This window comes from Trachurus japonicus, chromosome 11 (genome assembly GCF_045865225.1).
Source record: "Trachurus japonicus isolate A0001 chromosome 11, Traja_1.0".
In the NCBI taxonomy this organism is placed as follows: Eukaryota; Metazoa; Chordata; class Actinopteri; order Carangiformes; family Carangidae; genus Trachurus; species Trachurus japonicus.
The window spans coordinates 32,727,336-32,748,632 of NC_140917.1; the positions used below are offsets into that span (position 1 = coordinate 32,727,336).

A 21,297-nucleotide genomic window follows, 5' to 3' on the forward strand; every position below is an offset into this window, starting at 1 on the left:
ATATTTTTCAGTATATCATCATAATATAAAATAGAATAACATGAGAAGATGATAGAACCACAACAAGACTATTATCTCATATACTTCTTCAAATATATCACAAATTAAATCATTGAAGATCACTTGAACAGGTCATTTCAATAAAGCCTGATTGCACTGCTTGCCCTGCCTGTTAATCATACAGTATAACCACTCTTTCCTCTTTTCTACTTGTGACACAAGAGACCACACCACAATCTGTGCCCAACCTTAACCAACAAATGGTTTTGCTTCATGCATGTCATTGAGCGAGCTCACGTGGTCACGTGGTACCTGCGGTTTGTGTGTGTTCAGATTTTTTTCTGGTGGGGGAGCAAACCACTCTGATAGGGAACTGCGCATGCGTCAGAGTATTTAATCTTCCCACCGAGTTAATGTGCAACACCTTTTGACAGAAAAGTGCTGAGAAAAAGTTTAAAATTGAGTATTTAACCGGGCTTTGGGCGTTTTGTGTACAATTGGGGCTCTGCTTGTTTGCGTTGTCCTTTCCGCCTGCGTCAGAAAGTAACTTTTTATGACTTTATTCGGGTCAGAAGGTGGATACTGAAGCTAGTTCCGCCTTGGTCTCTCCCGGTGATGGACAGCAGCGACAAGTGTCAAAAGTAATCAGGGGTCAACGAGACACGGTGGAAACACGTCTCCTTCCTTTTGGATACACTCACTCACAAGTTCAGCGGTTAAAATCAAAGGTAAGTGGCCTGTGTTCGCCTCACTACGTCGGCTTGTTTGACCAGGAGACGACCAGAGTGAGCTAACGTTAATTAACCGTAGCTAACGAAGCTAATGCTACAGTACGGGGACAGTTAGCCACCTGTTGCTGACTCTACTTTAGCTAGCAACAGCCAAGGATTAGCCTTATGCCAGCACTGTTTATAATGCGTGTCTATGTTTAGCTCACGAACCTGCTTTTGGTTGGGCAAATTAGACAGGAAGAGAGAAAACACAGTGTAACATACGGCACTGTTGATAGTATGTTACAGTATAACGTTACCTGACTTCACACTGTCACCTCAGTTGTCTTTATGTAGGCTACCTACCTGTTGTTGGCTGCTCAGAGTCCATTTAACGTATTGTTAGTAAAAGGACGATGCCAGAGAATAGAAAATGCCCTTTATCAAAATCATTTTTGTTACCTCACTGTTTATTTTTAATATACAAAAGTTTGGGACCCTCTGGTCAAAAAGTCTGTTGATTTGAACAGTTCAGCAAGTGGAAAATTAAATTATCTCCAAAATGCATACAGTTACAGATGGCAAAGTCCCTTTACATTTTAAACAATATATATTTTTTATATTTTAATTTTCATCTTTTACATTTTCAAACTGACAGAAAAGGAAAAGGGTTTAGCCACCCTGCATAGTTAGTACCTAGTAGCACCCTCCCCCTTTGGAAACTATCACAGCGTGTAAATAGTAAATAGATTGTCTGATACCTTGGCCAAAGTTATCTGAGAGCTCAAGTCTCTTGGGATTCCCATTCTTTTGCAGGCGTCTGCTTTGTTTCCCTTTTTCACTCTGAAACTGTAAAAAACAATAATAATACACTGATATTGCTTCCTCTTCAACTTTAACCTTAACCAGAGTTTCCCAAACCTTTGCATGCCAGATGCCACTGTTGTATATTGATATATAAAATAAAATATATCGTTTAATTCCTCAACTCATTACTACATTTGCCTATGAGGCATTACTGAGCCCTGAGACCTTTACATGGCAACTGTAGCGTTACATTACAGTGACTCAAGGGAGTCTTCAGGTGGAAATTATTTGAAGCAACTTTACTCTCCGTGAAACATTCCTCTGCATTCCATGAACAGGCCCGTCTACTTGTTCTAACAGGCATCCTGAGCTTTTAGTGCGGCCTGAAAAGCAGTTAATACGCCCTATAGGGCAGCACAGACTGTTGGAAGAGCCAGGAAAACAAAAGGAGCTGCAGCTTATTGTATTTGTTCTAGATAGGCATTGTAAACCAGGTCATTCAAGTTATTGTGCTCTGTCTACAGATAATTGTGGATTGTTGCATCTTCACAAGGATTTCCCCTCTTGTACCCAGCTGAAGGGATGGTGGCGGATTTTGGCCCGATCTGAATAACTTCAAAGGTGTGTAGCAACGTGGAATGAGCTTGAGGGAGTGACGATGCTGGGGCATGTTGCAGGGGACTGGCATTGATTTGTCTTGCAGCATTAAAATAGTATATAATTATCTTGTTTGGAATTTAATTAACTCTTTATCAGACAGGTAATTTGTAGCAGAAGAGGTCAATTTCATTTGTCAGTTTTGAATATGTTTGAATAGACTTAAGCCGTTCCATTTCTTGATACTAATCTTCAACAATTTTCATGCAACACTGGCTCTTACATGTTTTGGTTTTACTCTTCAGATATTGTTTCATCTCTTCAAGATTGCTTCAGCAGTTTCTTCACTTAATTCAGCATTGTTTCAACAAATTATTCAGCTCATTCAGCTTCCAGCTTTCAGCATTCACCCGTATTTCCTCCAGGAAATGCATTCTCTAGTTATCTAATCTTGTTTGGAATTTAATTAACTCTTTATCAGACAGGTAATTTGTAGCAGAAGAGGTCAATTTGCGTGACAGTTATGAGTATAGCGCAAGAGCTTTAGTCTTTGGTGAAACAGGTATGTGAATCTGGATGCAAGTTGAATAGTTATAAAACTGCTTTTTGTAGCCTCTGTAGTTCAATCTTTAAAGTCAATATTCATTTTGGGAAAAAAAATAGTTTGAAGTAATGAACTTCTGTGATTGTTAGAATAGGAAAGGAAAACAGACACATGTTCAGTTGAAGTTGTCTGGGTGTTGTGTGTCTTAATCAGATGTGTGTGTGTGTGTAGCGTTTACAGCAAACTGTTGACAGTGGCTCATTGAGATCTGTGTAGCTCACTCCCAAACAAACTCCAGCCTGCCTCTTTATTTAGGGATTGCTAAGTCTGCAGAATGAAACTTGGCACAATGGCTGATTGTACTCCTCTCAGCTTGGCCGAGCTTTGGTCTCTTTATCCGATGAACTGGGAGTTCTTAATGAGCTAATTGGGACCTTACACTGAACACACAGGAATTGTGTATGGACCATCATGCAGTGCATAGTACGCAGCTGATTTGGTTTTGAAACACCGACTTTAAAAAAGAGTGAGAATCTGGAGCAGCTTTGCCATTATTATTTATAATGCCGCAACTTAGAAGTTGTTTTTGCTTTGCTGTGGCAGCATAGAAACTTTTTGGATAAAACTGAGTTGATCTGTTAATCCATAAAAATGAGCATTAACAAGTTTGGTTCACAGTTTGTTTTGCAAAAATAACTACAAACGGTCTTGGGTTGATTTTATATTTCTGTGAAAGAATACTTAATTTGCAGCCTGTGGTTGCACTCGGTTGCTGTTTTCTATGAGATTCATTTTCTATGTGTTTTTTTATTTCGATGACAAGCAACATGTCTGGCAGTAAGCTTATCCAATTAGCAAGACACAAGCCGACAGTGCTGCAATCTTTTCTGTGGCTTCCCAGAGTGAGCTTTGATTTATGACAGTCAATTGCAGCTCAGTTGCCAAGGCTCACTAACAAGGAATTTGATGTTCAAGAATTGGTTAAAATAACATGCGCTCAGTCATCTTCTAAAGTCTTGATCAAAATTTTATGGTGGAAAGTGTGAAGAGAGTTTGTTAAAGTGAATTAAAACCATTTAATAAATTAAGGTTTGTTTTAAAACGGTTACTAATGTTTTGGAACCACAGAATTATAGCTGAAACATGGAGGTTGAAGCCATTCAGTGAAATATTAATGCAAAACTGTCTGATCTGATTTTGATTGGCTCAGTTGTTAAGTGGTAAAGTAATGTTCCAATGTAATTGTATTAGTATCTTTGTACATCTTTGTACTCCTTTTCAGGCATGTATTATGATTTATTTTCAGTATTATGATTATTATAAGTATTTAGGTATCTTTTTTTTAAAGTAAATTTTTGTTTTGTTTTGTTCACTCTTCAATGTATTGATGTTTTCTTTGGACTTGTACGTTTCCTTGTCCTGTTTGATAATGTTTTCCTCCCCATATCATCTTTTTCTTTACATGTATGAAAAACAACAACTAATAACTAGCATTTAACATATCACAATGACATGACATTTTAAGAATGTATTCACACTGAAATGTCATTGTGGTAGGTTAAATGTACAAGCTCACAGCAGCATGAATACAAAGACACTGTCCCACATAGTTCACACATTAGTCAAGGTATTGCAGCCTTATTGTGTAGACGGGGCTGAAGCCTCACCTACATAGGAAACAGAAAGGTGTACGCTCGCTGTCTTGTGAAAGTGACGAGCTACAGCTGCTGGATCCTGTTACTAAACCTGAAAATCCAGCTGCCATTTTGCTGACTGCTCCCAAAGTTGTCGTCTCTCTAATGCCTAGAAACCCAAAAACTGGACATAAAGTAAACTCCAGGCTGTTGACCTCTCTAACCTTTGGTTACTCTGTAAGATAACTGCAGGAGCGGTTTGTACACGTTTATGTGGAGACGGCCGGACTCAGCTGCTCTGTCTTGTGTGTGTGTACTGTACTCACGAAGCGCTGCACATCGACTCACCTCTGTGTTTGCTCTGCTGCCAACCTGCACCACATAATTGTGGCCCTTCAGAGCTGCAGCCTGGTGCACTGGGAGGTTATTTGAGAGTAGAATTGGGTTGCAGCAGTGCTGAACTTTATCTAGTGAATTATTTGTGAGTTTAAGTGTGTATCAACTTCTCTCTGTCATGGGCAGGTTGGACACAGTGAATAATGGATGGATAAAGCTTTTTCTTCAAGTTAAGGGACAAAATCAGTTGGAGCTTTTACAGATTGAACAAATGTTTAGTGAGTATTTAAGTAAGTTTTTATTATTGTTATTTATTTATTTTGCATAAACATATCATTTAAAATAATGTAAACAATTATTATGATTGGGGTGTGCAAGAAGAAGATAAATCAAAAACCAGATTTGTTACAAATAAAGGGGGAAAAAGGAACAATTAAATGATAGTGAGTGATTATACAGTGGATATAAGAAGGAAAAATACACAAGTTGGTGGAAAGATTTAAATACATTTTGTCACTGTTTAATTTTCCAAAACTTAGTAGGCACTCGTCTGAATGAGTGCTGTTTCTTGTTGATGTTACATTGATGAACTGAAGCTGTAGTAAATGCAGCAGTAACATGCACAGCGGAGAGGTGGACATTAGTGTGTCAGTAGATCATTTGAAGTTGTGAACAGTCCAGACATGTTATCCTGCCTGCAGCTGTTTCCCCTGTGCTCTGTGTACATTATATACCAAGACTTGTCAAACCAGTTGGGACTAAAACTAAGCTGACCAGGCAGAGGGTTGGCCACTGTCCAAACAAAATAGAAATGAGTAAATTTTTTTTAAATGTATTTTATTTATTTATTTTGCACAAACAGTATCATTTAAAATAGTATGAACAATTATTATGATTGGGATGTGTGAAGGGGGGGTCTGAAACCCATACCCACCCCTGAAGAACATAATCAAAAACCAAATTTGTTACAAATAAAGACAAGAAAATAAGGAACAATTAAATGATAACGGAAAATAAGTATAAAAAACAATCAACTGAGTGTGACTATAAGAAGGAAAGGAAAAATACATACATGAATGAATAAGGCAAAAACGATGATGACACAGCATGCAATAATGAAAATAACAAGGCAATAAATGAACAACATGACTATAGATGTCTTATTGTGCTTGATGATATGGTTTGACTGACGAGGTACTTTTTGAGATCCTTTTTAAATAATTTCTTTTCAGATCAGGTAGCTGATTCCAGAGAGTAAATACAAGGCTAACAAATGATTTGCATATGAGGGGTTCAAGGCACAGGTGGTTTTCATGTGAGCTAATGGACTAGTTTGAGTCGGATAACAACTTTTCATTAGTGGCGATTACTGACAAAGTCCTAAGTCGTCCCATTGGCACTAGGACTGAGGCAGTTTGCGAGGACGGTGTTTGGATGTTCCAACACCATTGAAGCTCAGTAAGTTGAGCTCAGGGAGTAAGCCTGTAGGCCTTTTATTCAGTATTGATGAGGTCACAGAGAACCTGTCGGCCTTTATAAAAGCAGCATGAGAGGATGGTCAGCTCCGTCTGATCCCAAGGTCACATATTTGCCTCGCTCCTCCTGTTTACTCTGCAGCGTACACACTTTGTGCTGTTTAGTCACACAGGTTGGGTTTGACCGGTGTTGCCAAGGTGCTTTTGACATTCCAAAGTGCAGCCTGATATCACCGTGTGGTCCCTCCCCCCTGTCAGCGTCAGGACATAACCGCGCCTACCCACTCTGACCAATCACAGACAGGGTTATCATTTGAATAGCTATGAAGCTGTGTGTGCATGGAGAGACGACACAGATTGTGCGAGCGCCGTCTTGAAACATTGTGGCCAGTTAAAAGTTGACAGCTTCCTCTCTGATCTTTCTTTCCCTCTTTCAGGTATCTTGACTTGTATTCACTAGTACTCTCTGTTGTTTGAAATTAAAAGCCCCTTACAGACAACTGGCAGCAGAAACACTTGCAGTCATGACCTTTAACTATGGTGACTGACTGTGATTTACTGTGATATGCAGAGTGCCTTCAGTCAGGCTTCATAAACTAGTTTATATCTCAGTTGTTGGTACATTGTGTAGCTCCATACTCGGGGGGCTGTTTCATAAATGTAGCTCAGACAGGTAGAGCTTACTGTGCAAAGCCTGTCTTGAATTAAACTAACAAAATGAACCAAGGTTTAACTGCTTAAAAGAGTAAATGAGGTCAGACAGTCGAGCCTGGTTTAAGAAGTGCATGTCCATGACTTTAAAACATGGACCTGAGACATCAAGCACACAGTTAAATTGCCACAATAACTTAATTGACTGTTATCTTAGAGCTCCTTTTTGTAAACGGACAACAAGACTATCTTGAAGTGTATCGCCCAGGTGAGCTTTGTGTAGTCACTGATAATCAATGAAGCTTTGGGCAGAAATTGTCATGATGGACTTAAAGATTTCAGATGGATTAGACAAGAGACACTAAAGCAATTTGCACCAAAACATTGTGGAGGGATGGAGCCACAGTTTGTGGCAGATCTCCACCATTTACCCCCCCCCCCCCGCGCCATGCAATTGCAACATTATTGGGGTATGTCGTGTTAAACTTATGGGCTACAATAATAATCATCAATGTTTTTTATTAATAAGCCCAGCGCCAGTGGACTGACACACTAACTCGAGCGCGATGTCCGACACGGGAATCAAACCCGCTAATTTAAAAAACACACCAGCAACAGCGACCACTGATCTGTACTGAGACTGTTGTTTTTCTGTTACGTTACGATCGCGCACCCCCCGGCCGTCGAAGCTTCGATTTTGATCGATTTTATGTCCGTGAAGCTTCGATTATCAAATTATGATAATCGGGACAGCCCTAAAAAACACACTGCTTGAATGTCTCACTGTATCACAGCTAGTCAACTGCATGTTTCATTGTTTTATAGCTCATGTAATGCTTTTGTCTCATCTTGGAGCATCACATCAGTTCAAACTGCACGTAGCACCTCCATATTTCCTTCTTGTCCATTGACTCTGTGATTTAAACCAAGGTGCTGAATTCTTGTGTCGAGTGTGCATTTCATTTTTTTTTTTTTTTTACTGTTGTGTAAAATCATCTGTTTTTATTTCCACTTCCTCTTTGTCTGAATAACACAAGTCTCTTTGCCTTTTAGTGCAGCAGGATTCAGAGTGTTTTTAGTCTGTGTGAGCTAATGCACTGTTTAGTCTTAGTTAACACAACAGAGCCTTTGTTCAGTTTCTGCCTGTCCACCATTAGCTGCAGAGAACATCCAATCTGCTAAAGTGCCTGGGAGTCATTCATTGATTTACTCAGTAATAATGGTAAACCAGACTCTGAAGCCAGTGGAATAACTTCCTGGCTGGTTCCTGTAAAGTTAAAGTGCAAAATCAGCTTCTTTGGGATTCTCCAATAATTCAATGAAGTCAAATATTTTTGAAAAGTCTTTTAATTAAACAGACTCATTTTGTAATGACGTGATCTGTTGTGTTGTGCTGTATTGTTGATATTCTACTACAGTAAATGTATAACTTTCATAATAATTCATTTATGTTCTGGTCTTTTTCAGGAGCTGCCGACTACTGAGTTTTGGACATTGTGATGGAAAATCCTGGTAATAACTCTCTCTTCTATCAATCCTGCAATTTAATATGTATTCAAAACAATTCAAATCATGACTTATGCTGACTATAGTGAGACTGTTGCTATCTCAACTGTAGTATCATGATGACAGAAAGCGGTGAGTCAATAGGCAAAGTGCTGTGTTATGAAGCTGTCCATTGAGGGGTTGGCCCTGTGACGCACTGTGCTGCTGCTGCTGCTTCTGCTTCTGCTGCTGCCATCTGATTGGCTCTCACCCAGAGGACACACCTGTAGGTGAGCGGAGCTGCCGGTTTCGCTCACTGTGCCACACATGGCCTCGTCCGTTTCACCGCTGACCTCGATCACTTGACAGCCTCAGCGTATCACCTACACGCTCACGTTGCTCAGAGGATCTTTGTTCCCAGGGCTTAGCTATAGTTGTAGCTGCTGCTGTTGTTGTGCGTTTGTCATATCTGTGGGGGAAATACCAGCGATGGCTGTGCAGGCTGAATGCATTTGTGAGTAAACCTGTTTTCTCCCGTGTTAACAAGAAGATTTATATTTGATTTGAATTTACATTTTGAGCTTCGTCTTTCAAATGTAGTCCGCTTTGTTGATTGATAATATGTGGAAATGCGAGACACGATTGAAACCAAATCATCAGTTATTGCTGTAGTGGATGAGAAGCTGGAGCAGGACACGGCCCCATGAGAACTTTATGGCAGGAACAGATTAAGGAAGCCTGATCTCCTCATCCCTGCCTGGCCCAGTGTCCAAGCTGTAAAAATAAACCCTACTTCCTCTTCAGCTCGCGTTTAAAAAGATGAATGAAAGTCTGCCTGAAATGTTTCACATGTCCTTTTATTATGTATATCCATATTCATATCTATCCATATCCATGACTCATTAGTTAACATTGTCTTTTTAACAATATTAAAAAGACAAATAAATCTTGACAAGAGCTGTGACATTGTTTACGTAGAGAAGGTGGTAAACTTTTCAAGTAAAAGGTGTATATGTTGAATTGAAAGGACCAAGCCAAGCAACATGTTGGCTCATGTTGTGTTGTTATTGTATGTTTTCATGATGACATTATACTGTATAGTGGTATCTTTCTGAGTCATCGACTTCATGATCTCAGGTTTTTTTGGCCTTTGTCTCCATCTGGTGCTTCTCTGTGGAAAGAGTGACACAGGTTTCAGTGCAACAGTGACTCATTAGTTAAACGTTGTTATCAGTTGTTGCTTCTTTATTTAGCAGTGATTTGAAGGACTGTTGGACTAGCAGGCAGGCTCGTGGTCCTGTGTTCCTCACATTCCTGTGTCAGGGCTGTGGATGGACTGTGCTGTAGCGGTAATTGGACTGTAGAGGGAGTTATGTGGTTAGTTTGGTCTGGTCTCTTTACGCCCTTCTTATTTCCACCCTTTTTAACAACTTCTTTCTTTGACCCTTTTGACTAATTGACTAACGTTTTGAGTTTCAGCCTCATAAAACTTCATACAGTATATTGTGGCTATACATGCTATTTTTGACTACATTTTAATGGAAAATCATTAATTTTATCTCCTCCTGTTCCCTCATCCATCATGAACATGCCACTACAATGTCCCGTCCTGTCCTTTAACTTTCTATAAATTAAATTGTCTGACAAACCATGGAAACATCCTCTCTCTCCGGCTTTCCAATTTATCTCTAACATGGAAGTAGGAGCTTATCTGACTCCCACATACTGATTACATGTAATCAAATCACACGCTGCTCTGATAGAACTGTCCAGACACAGACTGGCTGCCTCCGTTCTGTTCAGCATGGACATGGATGTTTCTGAGATTAAGAGTTGTGATCATGTGCCTGCTGGGCTGTGTCTGACTCTTCAACATCAGATATAGTCTTGTGTCTTTTCAGTGTGGTATTAAAGGATTTAAAAAGGTACAGTAAAACTAAATATAGAGGCAAATTAGGTTGTATTAAAAGCATATTTGCTTGTTGCATTAGTTTTTATATTTATTTAGTTTTTCAGATTGCTTTTTTCAGTTTAGTTTAGTGAGTTGTTCAACAAGTGATGAAGCAGTTTTAGATTAGTTTTTATTTTTGAGGAATAGACTAGTTTTATTTAGTTTTTTATTTCGTCTTAGTTTTTCAGGTTTTAGGAGCACTCGTGTCTGTTCCTGCTGTAAAACAGAGCAGCTCATATCTGACACAAGTGTGATGAGTTTGCAGGTGAATTTGACAGTTTAAAAGGACAAGCCCTGAGTCACAGGACACCTCACCGTGTCACTTCCTCTTCTCTGGCGCTCAGCTCCACCTTGGCCCAGCTCACCTTGCACTTCTCCAGTTACCTCACCCAGCAGGGCCCGCCCCCTCACCCTTCAGGGAGTGCTGTTTTGTCGGTCTGTGACCCCCCCCCCCTGCATCACAAATCCCTCAAGGCCTGATGGCTGGACCGGCCAAACCTCAAAGCTCTCCTACTGTGAACTTTGCCCCTGAAAAATCTGCCCTCAGGAATGCAAGGCATCTAAGACTGCAGGATTACCTTATTGGCGTACCTTATTTATGAAGTCAGTGCTCCAAGAAGGGAGGGACCTAAGGAGTGAGCGAGCGCTCGTGTTTTAAAGTGAGCAAAGAAGGGAGGAAGGAAGGGAGGGAGGGAGAGAGAGCAAGCAACACGGGCTGGAGGGAAGGGGGGAGGGCAAAACTATCGACACGAGAGAGACTAAGCGACGCAAGTGAGCAGTCAAGACGGTCTTGGGTTACAGGAGCTCCATGTCTGGGTGGAGGACAGCGAAGTGGCTTTAGTTTTTGCTCTCCCGCCGCGGGCCTCGGGAGAGGCAGGGCCCGGCAGGCCAGCGGGGACAGGAGCCGTAGCATGGGACACAACGCCAGCAGTGAGACAGTGACCCGGCAACCAGCTCAACACAACACGGGTGAGTCTGGAGGGGCCACAGGCTCAGCTCTGAAACGCTCCCCCACAACTCAGGAGTTGGGACTGAGTTTTAAGTCGTGAGAAACAACACGTTTTTGTGAGCGTGTCTGGCTTTGTGTGCAGCGGCAAGGTGTTTTTAAAGCAGGGAGAAACTGGAGTGCGGCAGGCACAGGCAGGTGGAGAAGAATGCGTGCAGATGGAATGCGGTGATTGTGAAATATACAAAACCACACAGGCTCCTCTGTCTGCACACGGCCATCCATCTCCCTGAGGAAGCCTCTCTGAGCGGCTCAATGGGAGGAAACATCTGACGGTACGAGGCACCGACTGGCACCACCGGCCCTCCATAATGTGGATCAGTGTTTCAGCTGAAGTGACTTGGCCTCTCGACTCGAGTCTTGTTGTGTTCAACAGATGCACAGTGAAGCATGAAGCCCCTGACTTTGAGCTAATAACAGTTCAAACAGTGAAAACCTGTTCTCGCTGGACCCTGTTTCAAGATGTATTTGCACAACGTCTATTCTTGTTAATAATACAGCTGTCAGCTGCTGGAATCCAGCATCGGTGCAAAGCAGGCCACTGACTTTAAAGGACAGTTCCGGGCAAATTCAACCTGGTTATAGTTTCCTAATATTTTAGGTCTAAAAGAAGGATTCTGAACGTTGTCTTTTTAATGTCTCCTGTTTTACAGTAGTTCTGTCTGTCCCCGCATCGCCACGGCAGCGAATGTGAGCAGACCGATCTTACGCTAAGCTGTTTGATCCCTCAAAACCGCATTTTTTTCCACAGACAACATCAGATGGCTTCAACACACACCAAGGGATTTGTTTACCTCAAAAAAGCAGAGAATGGAGCTGTAATACAAAGTCTTGCATGAACTCGCGCAAGTGTCATGTTGACGAGTGACGAGTATGTTTACAGGTCGTCTGAAGCTCCCGTTTGTTTCATTATCTCAGAGCCACAACGTCTTCATATCAGTAAGACTAACTCTGGATATTGTTCATTCCAAAAAGAAAAAAGTGGTTTTGTGGGATCTAAACAGCATAAGATCGCTCCGCTCCCATTCTTCGCTGCTGTGGTGATCCGGGGACAGACTAAACTACTGCAAAACAGGAGACATTAAAAAGAAAATCTTCAGAATCCTAAAATATTAGGAAACTACAGCTCCAGGTTGAATTTGCTTGGAATTGTCCTTTAACATGGTCACGTCCTGCTGTTTGTTCAACACAGACAATGACCTGCTCGCTCCCTCATTTGTTGGACCAATATTTGCTTTGTGTTTTACTGGAGGGTCGTAATGTGGGGACATCCTCTCTGAGAGCATCATGTATTTTTGCCCCTCCATGAGCTATTTTGCGTGGCGGGTGTCGGCGTGTCATGTGATTGGCATGAGTCATATGGACGGCTATAACCAGAGGGGTGCAGCACCAGCTGGTCAGCGCAGCTCCCGTGCTTTATTAGCTCTTTGAATTTGAGCAGCTGAACATTTATAGAAGTCAGTTTATAAAAGCAGGTCTATAGCCGGTGTCAGTATTAAGTCTGAGTCTTTCAGCTCATCAGTGAGGGAGCGACGTCTTCTCCATTCTCCATTCTCCTTCTTCTCAGATCGTCGTGTTTCACAAAGTCACCACATCACACACAGCCAGGCCACATCAGTGTTTGCTCACTCCTCTGCCACCCCCTCCCCTCCCAATTTGACACTCCACTGGTGCCTGGGTTATGTGTTGGGAATAGCTGCGAGGGCCAGAGTTAACTGACCTGTGAGCTCCCACATGTCAGCATAGGAGTTCACACAGTCATCCAGCAGTCTGTTTTACTTCACACAGTGGACAGAGAAACGTTTTAATGAACACAGTTTGAAGGTCATTCTAGGTTGAATACCTCTTAGATGTGTTTGGCAGTGGTTAAGCTACTATTAACTATTAATGCCAGTAATGATCTTAATGTATTTTTTCTTAAAAGACTAAATGTTAAAGAAGTCATCTAAATAGTTACAGATTAAAATGGATAAATTATTATGCCTCAACTCATTTTAACAGATATGACAAACGTAGACAGCAGTGGTCAACATGAGTAAAGGAAAACGAAGCTCAATGGCTCAGAGGCTGTTTGTTATGATTTCTCTGTTGAGAGTATTTTTGTCTGCTCCCAGATAAATGAAACAAAGTGTGAAGACAAAGTGCCACTTTTAAAGGTCAAAGCTGAAGAGAACACATCTTTCTATCATGTCATACATAACGCAACTGTGTGACCTCACAATAGTTTGTAAAAGTTGTAATTAATCCACTGGCTGGTCCATTCGTTGTGCTCTAGTCTAGTTGATCACAGTGGTTGTGAGGTTGCACAGGGTTGAGATGATCACAGTCAGCAGTTGCTCTCTGACAGATGAAATATTTTCAGTATGAATGTGGAGGTTAGTCATTCCCAAAGAAAATTTTCAGCAGCTGTTTTGACAGTTTGATTTCTTCAGTTACCTTTCAAGTAAAAAAAAAATAATAATAATAGTGCCAAATATTACGTGGTTTCACTTTCTTAATTGTGATAATTTCTTGTTTTTTTCCTCTCCCTCTCAAAAACAGACCAGTCTGTGAGTAGCCCCGCCCCTCTGCACGCTGGGAACCAAAACATGGTCATGCACAGGGGAGGGGATTGTTGTCTGCTCTTCCCCTCAGAGAAAGCAGTCAGCGTAGCCACAAGTCACTGTAAACCACTCCTGTGAGTTAATGTTCGCCCTTTCAGTCCACCTGGATATTGAAAAATGTCTCAAAGTCTCATCCGGAGGAGGCACACAGACAGTCTGGACCAGAGCTGTTGGCAAACCAGAGAAACTAGAAACCTGTGTGATTAGCTGTCCAACTAATCTGGCATTCTCTTCTTAACACTGGCCTTTAGCTTAGGGATTGAACATGGGGAACACTAAAGAAGAAACATGGATCACTGACTCCCTAATTATTATTTTCCCAAATTCGAGCTTAAATCAAAGTAGGATGTGAATTGAAACTTGAAGAAAAAGGCGAAAGAAGCAGTGGTGACAGTGGACTGGTTGGATGAGTGAACTCAGCCTGTATTCCATGTGACGTATGGAAAACTGCTGGTATTGTCTCTGCTGCATGTGGTCCAAGTGATGTTGTCCACATGCTACATTTGTCTCAGCCGTATGGAAATTGCGTGGCAGCCATAGAGCGGTTCACATGGACACAACCAACGGAGCTCTGCACTGTCAGCTTCTATCGTCGTGACTGATCACATTCTAGCAGATGATTAATAGTCATGTATTCATCTTTAGCACATCCATTCATTACACACATTTCTTTCTTCCTTTTTTTGCGTTGACAGTATGGATTATGGGAATGGGCGAATTTGCAAAAATATTGAAATATCCTATTAATGTTGGCTACATTTATCTGTGACCTTGAAAAACTCATCCTTAGGCCTGAGGTTTTATAGCGATTAGAAAAGGTAACAATCCACACTCGGTCTCTCAGGGGAACACGTGCGACAAACCTGCAGAATCCAAAAGCAAACCCTGCTCTGTCACCTGGGATCAGTGTGTTGTGGTGTTAAGGAAACCAGGGATCTGGTGTTCTCACCTCCTCCTGCACCTTTCCTCATGTCTCATCTCCTAAGGCATTTTGTATTAACTGTTTACCTTGATTTTTTCTCATTCCTACATTTTATATCAGCCTGTTTTACAACCCATCTACCACAATGCCGACTTGGTCTGACCATGAGCAGTGTAGAAATGTAACACTGGTTTCAGGCTGCAATTATGCGATGTAGACTGTGGTATGAAATGTGATATAATATACAGTATATTTTAAAGGAGGAAATGTAGTTCTACCTCAGTAGAGACAGCTTATGTTTCCACTAAAACCAACTCAGTCAATAATGACGACTCGGGACCAGTCACTCCTGATTAAAGCTTGTCTTTCAACCCTCAGACTCAGTAGAAGTTCAAATATAATTGGATCGCTGCCGATCAACTGTATGCATGTGGGAGCATGTTTCTGCTTTAATATAATCCTAAAATTGACAGAGTTGTTTTTCAATATAGTGCCAAATCATAGCACACATTGAGTCTGAGTCAGTTTACAGAGATGGAGAAATCCAATACATCCCATAAGCAGAATTTGGCAACAGTGGAGAGAAGAGACTTGAACCAGACTGAAGGCTGGGAAGCTGTCTGCCTTAACCGGATGGGCTGAGACATGAGAAAAGGGGGGACGGGGAGGAAGTGGCTTATCTGAGGCCTTCCTTGTTATGAGTTTTATTAAAGAGGAACGTTTCAAACCAAATCTTCAACATGACTGCCTCTGGAAGTCAAACTGGGAGCTGGTTCTACAGAGGAGGAGCCTGATAGCTGAAGACTCCACCTCCTGCTATACACTTGGAAACACAAGAACCACAGGTAGATGCATAGAGAAGGTATAATATGAGGTCTTTAAGATAGGATGGAGTTTGAGTTGTTATTCTGGACTTTACATGGAGCCAAAGCAGAGAAGCCAAGACTGGGGAGATGTGAGCTCAGGTCTTGTCAGTACTTGTGTGACAGAGGTTTGAATCGGCTGGAGGCTTTCCACTGAGCCAACTGATAAAGTGGAATTTCAGCAGACGTGCCCAGAGATAACAGATGTCTGGACTAGTTCTTGCTGCATCTTTTTGATATGGGATGCTTCCTATTCACATAATATTGCACGGGTTCAAAGACGAGAGTTTCACAGACTTGTATTACTGTATGTGTAAAGTAATGGACGTGACCTGATCAAAACTGGGTGCTTTCACACAGACACAGTTCTGGTTCAATGGCTCTGGCTGTGGTTCTGGTTCTGGTTCTGGAGGCTCAGAACTTTGTTGCTTTCTGATGAAAGTTTAAGTGGAACCAAAGTGGGAGTATGTTACTCTGCCTTACTCAACATTTTTGCTTTTTTGCTGTCTCTGTAATCATTCTTCAGTTTTTTGGTCTGGTATTGGAGTGAACCCAGCCTCGGCCATCTCTTCCCAGAGTTCAAAGATAAGAATGACTTTGCTTCATTAAGGCCCAAAGGGAAATTCATACAACTTGTTCTTTCTTGTTCTGCTTTCTAGCTTTTCTTGAAATTCTGTCGATGCCCGAATCTCCACCAAACACTTTCCTCAGCAGACCAAGACAAATTATTTTTCTCCAGGTTGTCAGTCTGGCGGCCTTCTCCTTCTTCCTGCTAATCCTCAAAGGCCAGGATATGACACGCCCACTGATTATGTCATGGTTCCCAGGAAAGAACCAACTACTTTTTGGTCCTTGAGAACCAACTTTTCAGGTTCCTAACCTGTTGTTTTTTTCGGTCTGAACCTGCCGGCCGGTTCAAAATTGCCTTGGGGAACCAGAACCAGCACAGAGCCCTGCCGGTGTGAAACCCCTAACTGAGCTCAAGTTACCTTAGATTAGAGCTCAAGGCCAAGTATGAACATTATGACGCAGTGGATTTCAATCATGGAAGTTCACACTACCACTTCTGGTTCTAATTGCTCCTATGAGCTGACCTGTGTTGTGATTGTGAAACGGTATTTAAGCCCACCTCCCGTCTCCCTGCACTTCGATCACGTTTGCTGCCATGTTGCACAATGTTGTGTAACTGCTGGCGCGTAACTCATTTCCCAAGATGTTTTCACATATAGTCATTGCTGTCTTTGACTCACAGTTTCTATTATAGCTGTTGCTTATGTTTTTTTGTCAGCTCAATCTCTTTCTGATACATCACTTGAATAATGTGAATAGATGGGAAATGTAACAAATGGAGAAGTAGTTATGAGCCTATACCTATCACTACCACGCCAAAGATCACATTTAATTCACACCCCCTTGTAAATTACACCAGAAGAGACTGTGCCCATATTTTATTGTCTGGCTCTCATGTGACAGTTGAGACAGCTGAGCAGATAGTAAGGCAGGAATTTGGACCAGCCTTGTGTAGAGGTTAGGGCTGTCACTTTTTATTCGACATTCGAATATTCGACATATTTCATATATACATATATTTCATACATATATTCGTTCGAATATTCGTTCGAATGTGGGGGGAAAGTCCGTATTCGAGCAGTAATGACCTGCTCGATATGCAGGCTGCAGCAAAGATACTCTATTTGCCGTCTTTGGCTGCAGTGCCCGGTGCCTGCATAGCGCCGCGGAACGTCCACCGGACGCGGAAGGGCCGCGAACAGCCGAGAAGCGGAGCCAGTTTACTTTCTGTGCCCATATTAACCACTGGTGTGGTGTCGCGGCGTGCACCTCCGCGGCCGGCTCGCGCCGTGCAGCGTCTGGTCTATTTTGTGTGAGAGCCGCGAGCAATCGTGTCAAGCTGGGCAGGAAGTCAAACATGAAACAACGAGAGTATCCGGTCAATTTTCAAAATAAAACACCGCGACTGTGTGTGCTGCGGCTGCGGGGGTAATATTCGAATATATCCGAACGAATTACGGGTCATTCAATAGTCGTTCGAACCTCATTTTTCTAAAAACTGACAGCCCTAGTAGAGGTTGGTCCTTTAATTACAGCAGATGAATAAAGCAGAAGCCTAGACATAAGCAGCCTGATGAGGAATCAGATGTTCTGACTTTTGGAAACAAAAAAGTTGGATTATTTGACGTTTCAGTGTAGTAATGGTGTCAAAGTGTAAAAACAGGTTCATAGACTTTAGTGTTGGATTAGTCAGAGAGGCTGGCTAAGAACTGTGATAAGCTGAGGGGATATGTGGGGTTGTCAATACAATGTAGCAGAGACTTATCAGTAACTTTCACATGAACACAATGAGCTGTACTGTACAGTTAAAACAAGATGTCTGCCCCCTTAGTGTTCAGCCACAGCTTTGTAAACATGTTTGTGCTTGACAAAACAAAGTCTCAAATGTGTAAAGGTAATATTTAGCCAAAGCAAGAATGTCTCGGTGTTGCTTTTATACTGAGTTGGGTTTCGGTGTCCAAACGACACAGCTCTGTTGGTGGTATCAAACTCTGAAAACACAATCTGTAATATTCAGAAATCAGAAATCATGGTCATGGCTGATGTTGTTTCTTCCACGTAACTTTCCTGCAGATGATGAGGTCGACAGCACGACAGGCGGCGGTGAAGACGGGAACTCTGGTGGCGGAACGCCTCCAACCAAACGCAAGGGCAAGTTCGCCAAGATGGGAAGAATCTTCAAGCCCTGGAAATGGAGAAAGAAGAAGCCAAGCGAGAAGTTCACTGAAACATCAATAGGTATGCAGCGTACAAAGTCCTTATATTTCCTACTTATGTGTGAATTTACTCTGTGCTTCATTTACTCATACATTTTTCCTCTTCTTTTAGCTTTGGAAAGAAAAATCTCTGTAAGAAAAAGTCGCCAAGAGCTGATTGCCAGAGGCGTTCTGAGGGACATCCCAGAGAACGGTGAGCTCCATTTTTAAACAATATTGTATGGATGAATTGGCTTCTTTTTGAGAAAACAACCAAAATAAAATTGTGCTTGTGTCTGCTTGTGTCTTCATGGACAGAGAGCAACGATGTGAACCACTCTAAAGCCCCACCGATAAAAAATGGGCACCCCGTGCCAATGGATGTGGACAGGGTGTCAGAAGCTGGGATGCGAGTGTCCCGGGGGGAGTCGGACATGAAGGTGAATCCCCTCAGGCTGCCCCCGGGCGACGAGCGCCGGAACAGAGCGCCATCCGACGCCTCCAGGAGTAACCGGGCACCTCTGGATGTGGACTCTCACGCACGGCTTCCCGTGGATGTGGACAAGCGAGGCCGTCTGCCCTCAGATATGGATAAGAGAGGCTCTCTGCCCCGAGGGCCCGCTCAAGACGATAGATACCGCAGAGAGGAGAGGAGAGAAGGAAAAGAGGACAGGGAAGACAGAGGAAGGAAAGACAGGGAGGAAGTGGAGAGAAGGGACCGGCGAGACGACAGGGAGGGAGGAGGTGAGCGAAGGGAGGACAGAGAAAACAGAGATAGACGGGACTGGAGAGATGACCGAGAGAAGAGAGATGACCGAGAGAAGAGAGATGACCGAGAGCGGAGAGATGAGAGGACAGACAGGAGAGATCGAGACGAGAGGGAACGGAGGGATCGGGATGAGAGGGAGCGGAGGGATCGGGACGAGAGGGAGCGGAGGGATCGAGACGAGAGGGAAAGGAGGGATCGGGACGAGAGGGAGCGGAGGGATCGAGACGAGAGGGAAAGGAGGGATCGGGACGAGAGGGAGCGTAAAGATCGTGAGGAGACAGAAAGGAGGGATCGAGACGACAGAGAAAGGAGGGACCCCAGAGACAGGAGAGACGATAGGGATCGGCGCCCCGAGAGGGACAGGAGAGACGACCGAGACGAAAGGGATGACAGAGACAGGCGGGATGACAGGGAGAGGAGAGAGGACAGGGACAGATGGGATGACCGGGCCAAGAGAAACGAACGGGAGAAGAGGGAGGACAAAGACAGGAGGGAGAAGCCTGATGACCCACGGTATGCCGTGCCGCCGGCCGGCGAGGTGAACCTACGTCCTACTCTACAGAAGAGCTCCTCCGAGGAGTCCAAGAAGACCCGGCCCGCCTCCGAGGCCGGGAGGAGCACCCTGCCCAGATACAGCCCAGCTGCTGACTTCAGGGAGCGCTCAGGTAAGCCTTCATTTTACTGCTAGTGGTTTCACTGGACGAGAGAAACAAATCAGACTATGGCACATCGTTGTCCAGCTCCTGTAGAAGTAGAAACCAATAGAATTCCTCCGGCTCTGGTATTTGTTTGTCACGCAAAAAAGTCTGTGTTGCTTTTGAAATTCAAGTTTATGAACCGTTTAAAAGCCTATACATGAGAAATCTGAAGTTATGTTCAACAAAAACACTTGAACATAGAGGCCTCATCAGTCTGTGAGATCAAACTGTTAAGAGGAGAGCAGAACTATAAGTTCAAATTTCCCACCAGCTCTGGCCCCAACCTTTAAATTCACCTTTTTGATCTCTTTTTTTCCGACCAGCTGAAAGTAATTTTTCTATCATACTCTTGAACTGGTGTATTATTTTGAGAAGGGACTTTTGACAACAGTGTATTGCCTGTGTTTCGGTGAAGCGTGATGCGCCAGTGTTTCTCAGTGAGGATCTAGTCTACTTAATGGGTATTTGTAGCTCATACAACCCCACTTCAGAAAAGATGAACTATCCCTTTAAGCAAGGTGTGTTATGTGGAGTGTTTAATTTTAAACATTCCCTCTGTGACAGTGACATAAAAAGATCTGGCAACATATCTTGGGTCATGTCAGGCTCCTCTAACTCAGTAACCCCTCCATCACAGCTCAGTAAGATAATGTAAAGCCCATTATTTAAGGTGAAATTATTCTTTATTTGTGCAGCTATCACTCCCCCTCCAGCAGGGTTTGATCTGATCCGTTATCTGTAGGTAGCGAAGCCGTTCCCAGACTTCCTATTGTCTCCATGTATCACACAGTGACTGTTACTCTAGTTTTTTTTTTTTTTTTATTAAACCCATGTCCTGGTGTTGTCATGTTTGGCTCAACCATCTCAGTGTAATGATGCTGTGACAATCTGACAGTCAATCAAATGTGCAGTCACGTAGCTGAACTACACGCTAAGCCTGTCTGACTGTGGCAGCAGCTTTGATGTTTGAAGTGATAGTAAAGTGTGGTAATGTTGAGATGATGAGCAGTGATTGGACCAAGTTGGAGTCGGTCAGTAAAATGTACCCAACACAGGAGATGAGACATTGTTACTAACTTTAAATCAAACTCTGACATATGATTTTTTTTTTTTGTCTGTTTTGTTGAGTGCTCCTTCCTGGGCCACTTTCCCCTTACATACTTATTCATATGAAAGATATCAACCAAACATCAACTGCTGTCCTTTACCTTCAGTTATCTCTCTTCATGCATTGGATTAGTCACCACAAGATCAAACATTCAAGTCCTGCTTTTTGGCAGAGTTTACATTAGCAGGTTGGCATGAGCCAACACACATCAGATGTCATGCCTCGTAGATTCTGCGCTTTTTTTTTTTAAGCCAGTGATGAAACACCAACACGTGAGGAGACCCAGATCTCTTAACAGTGCTGTGAAGGCACGTCGGGTAAATGATTGAACTCTTGTCTCGGGTGATGAAGCTGAAACGGTAAACATCAGGCT

General features: G+C 42.7%; 1 protein-coding gene across 8 annotated transcripts in view; it reads left to right on the forward strand.

The window, feature by feature from the left end:
• The first annotated feature begins 368 nt into the window (after nt 1–368).
• phactr4a (phosphatase and actin regulator 4a) overlaps nt 369–21,297 on the forward strand; it is a 37,059-nt gene continuing 16,130 nt past the window's right edge. For 2 of the 8 annotated variants that reach the window (XM_085792309.1, XM_085792313.1), the window contains exons 1-6: nt 369–728; nt 2,042–2,138; nt 8,222–8,266; nt 18,228–18,392; nt 18,483–18,563; nt 18,668–19,783. In XM_085792309.1, the coding sequence (XP_085648435.1) occupies nt 8,254–8,266; nt 18,228–18,392; nt 18,483–18,563; nt 18,668–19,783 (1,375 nt within the window). In that variant the 5' untranslated portion in view covers nt 369–728; nt 2,042–2,138; nt 8,222–8,253. Of the gene's footprint in view, nt 729–2,041; nt 2,141–8,221; nt 8,267–8,559; nt 8,754–10,899; nt 11,160–18,227; nt 18,393–18,482; nt 18,564–18,667; nt 19,784–21,297 lie in introns of those variants that run through there. The other 6 variants (XM_085792312.1, XM_085792314.1, XM_085792310.1 and 3 more) reach the window with 5 other exon arrangements.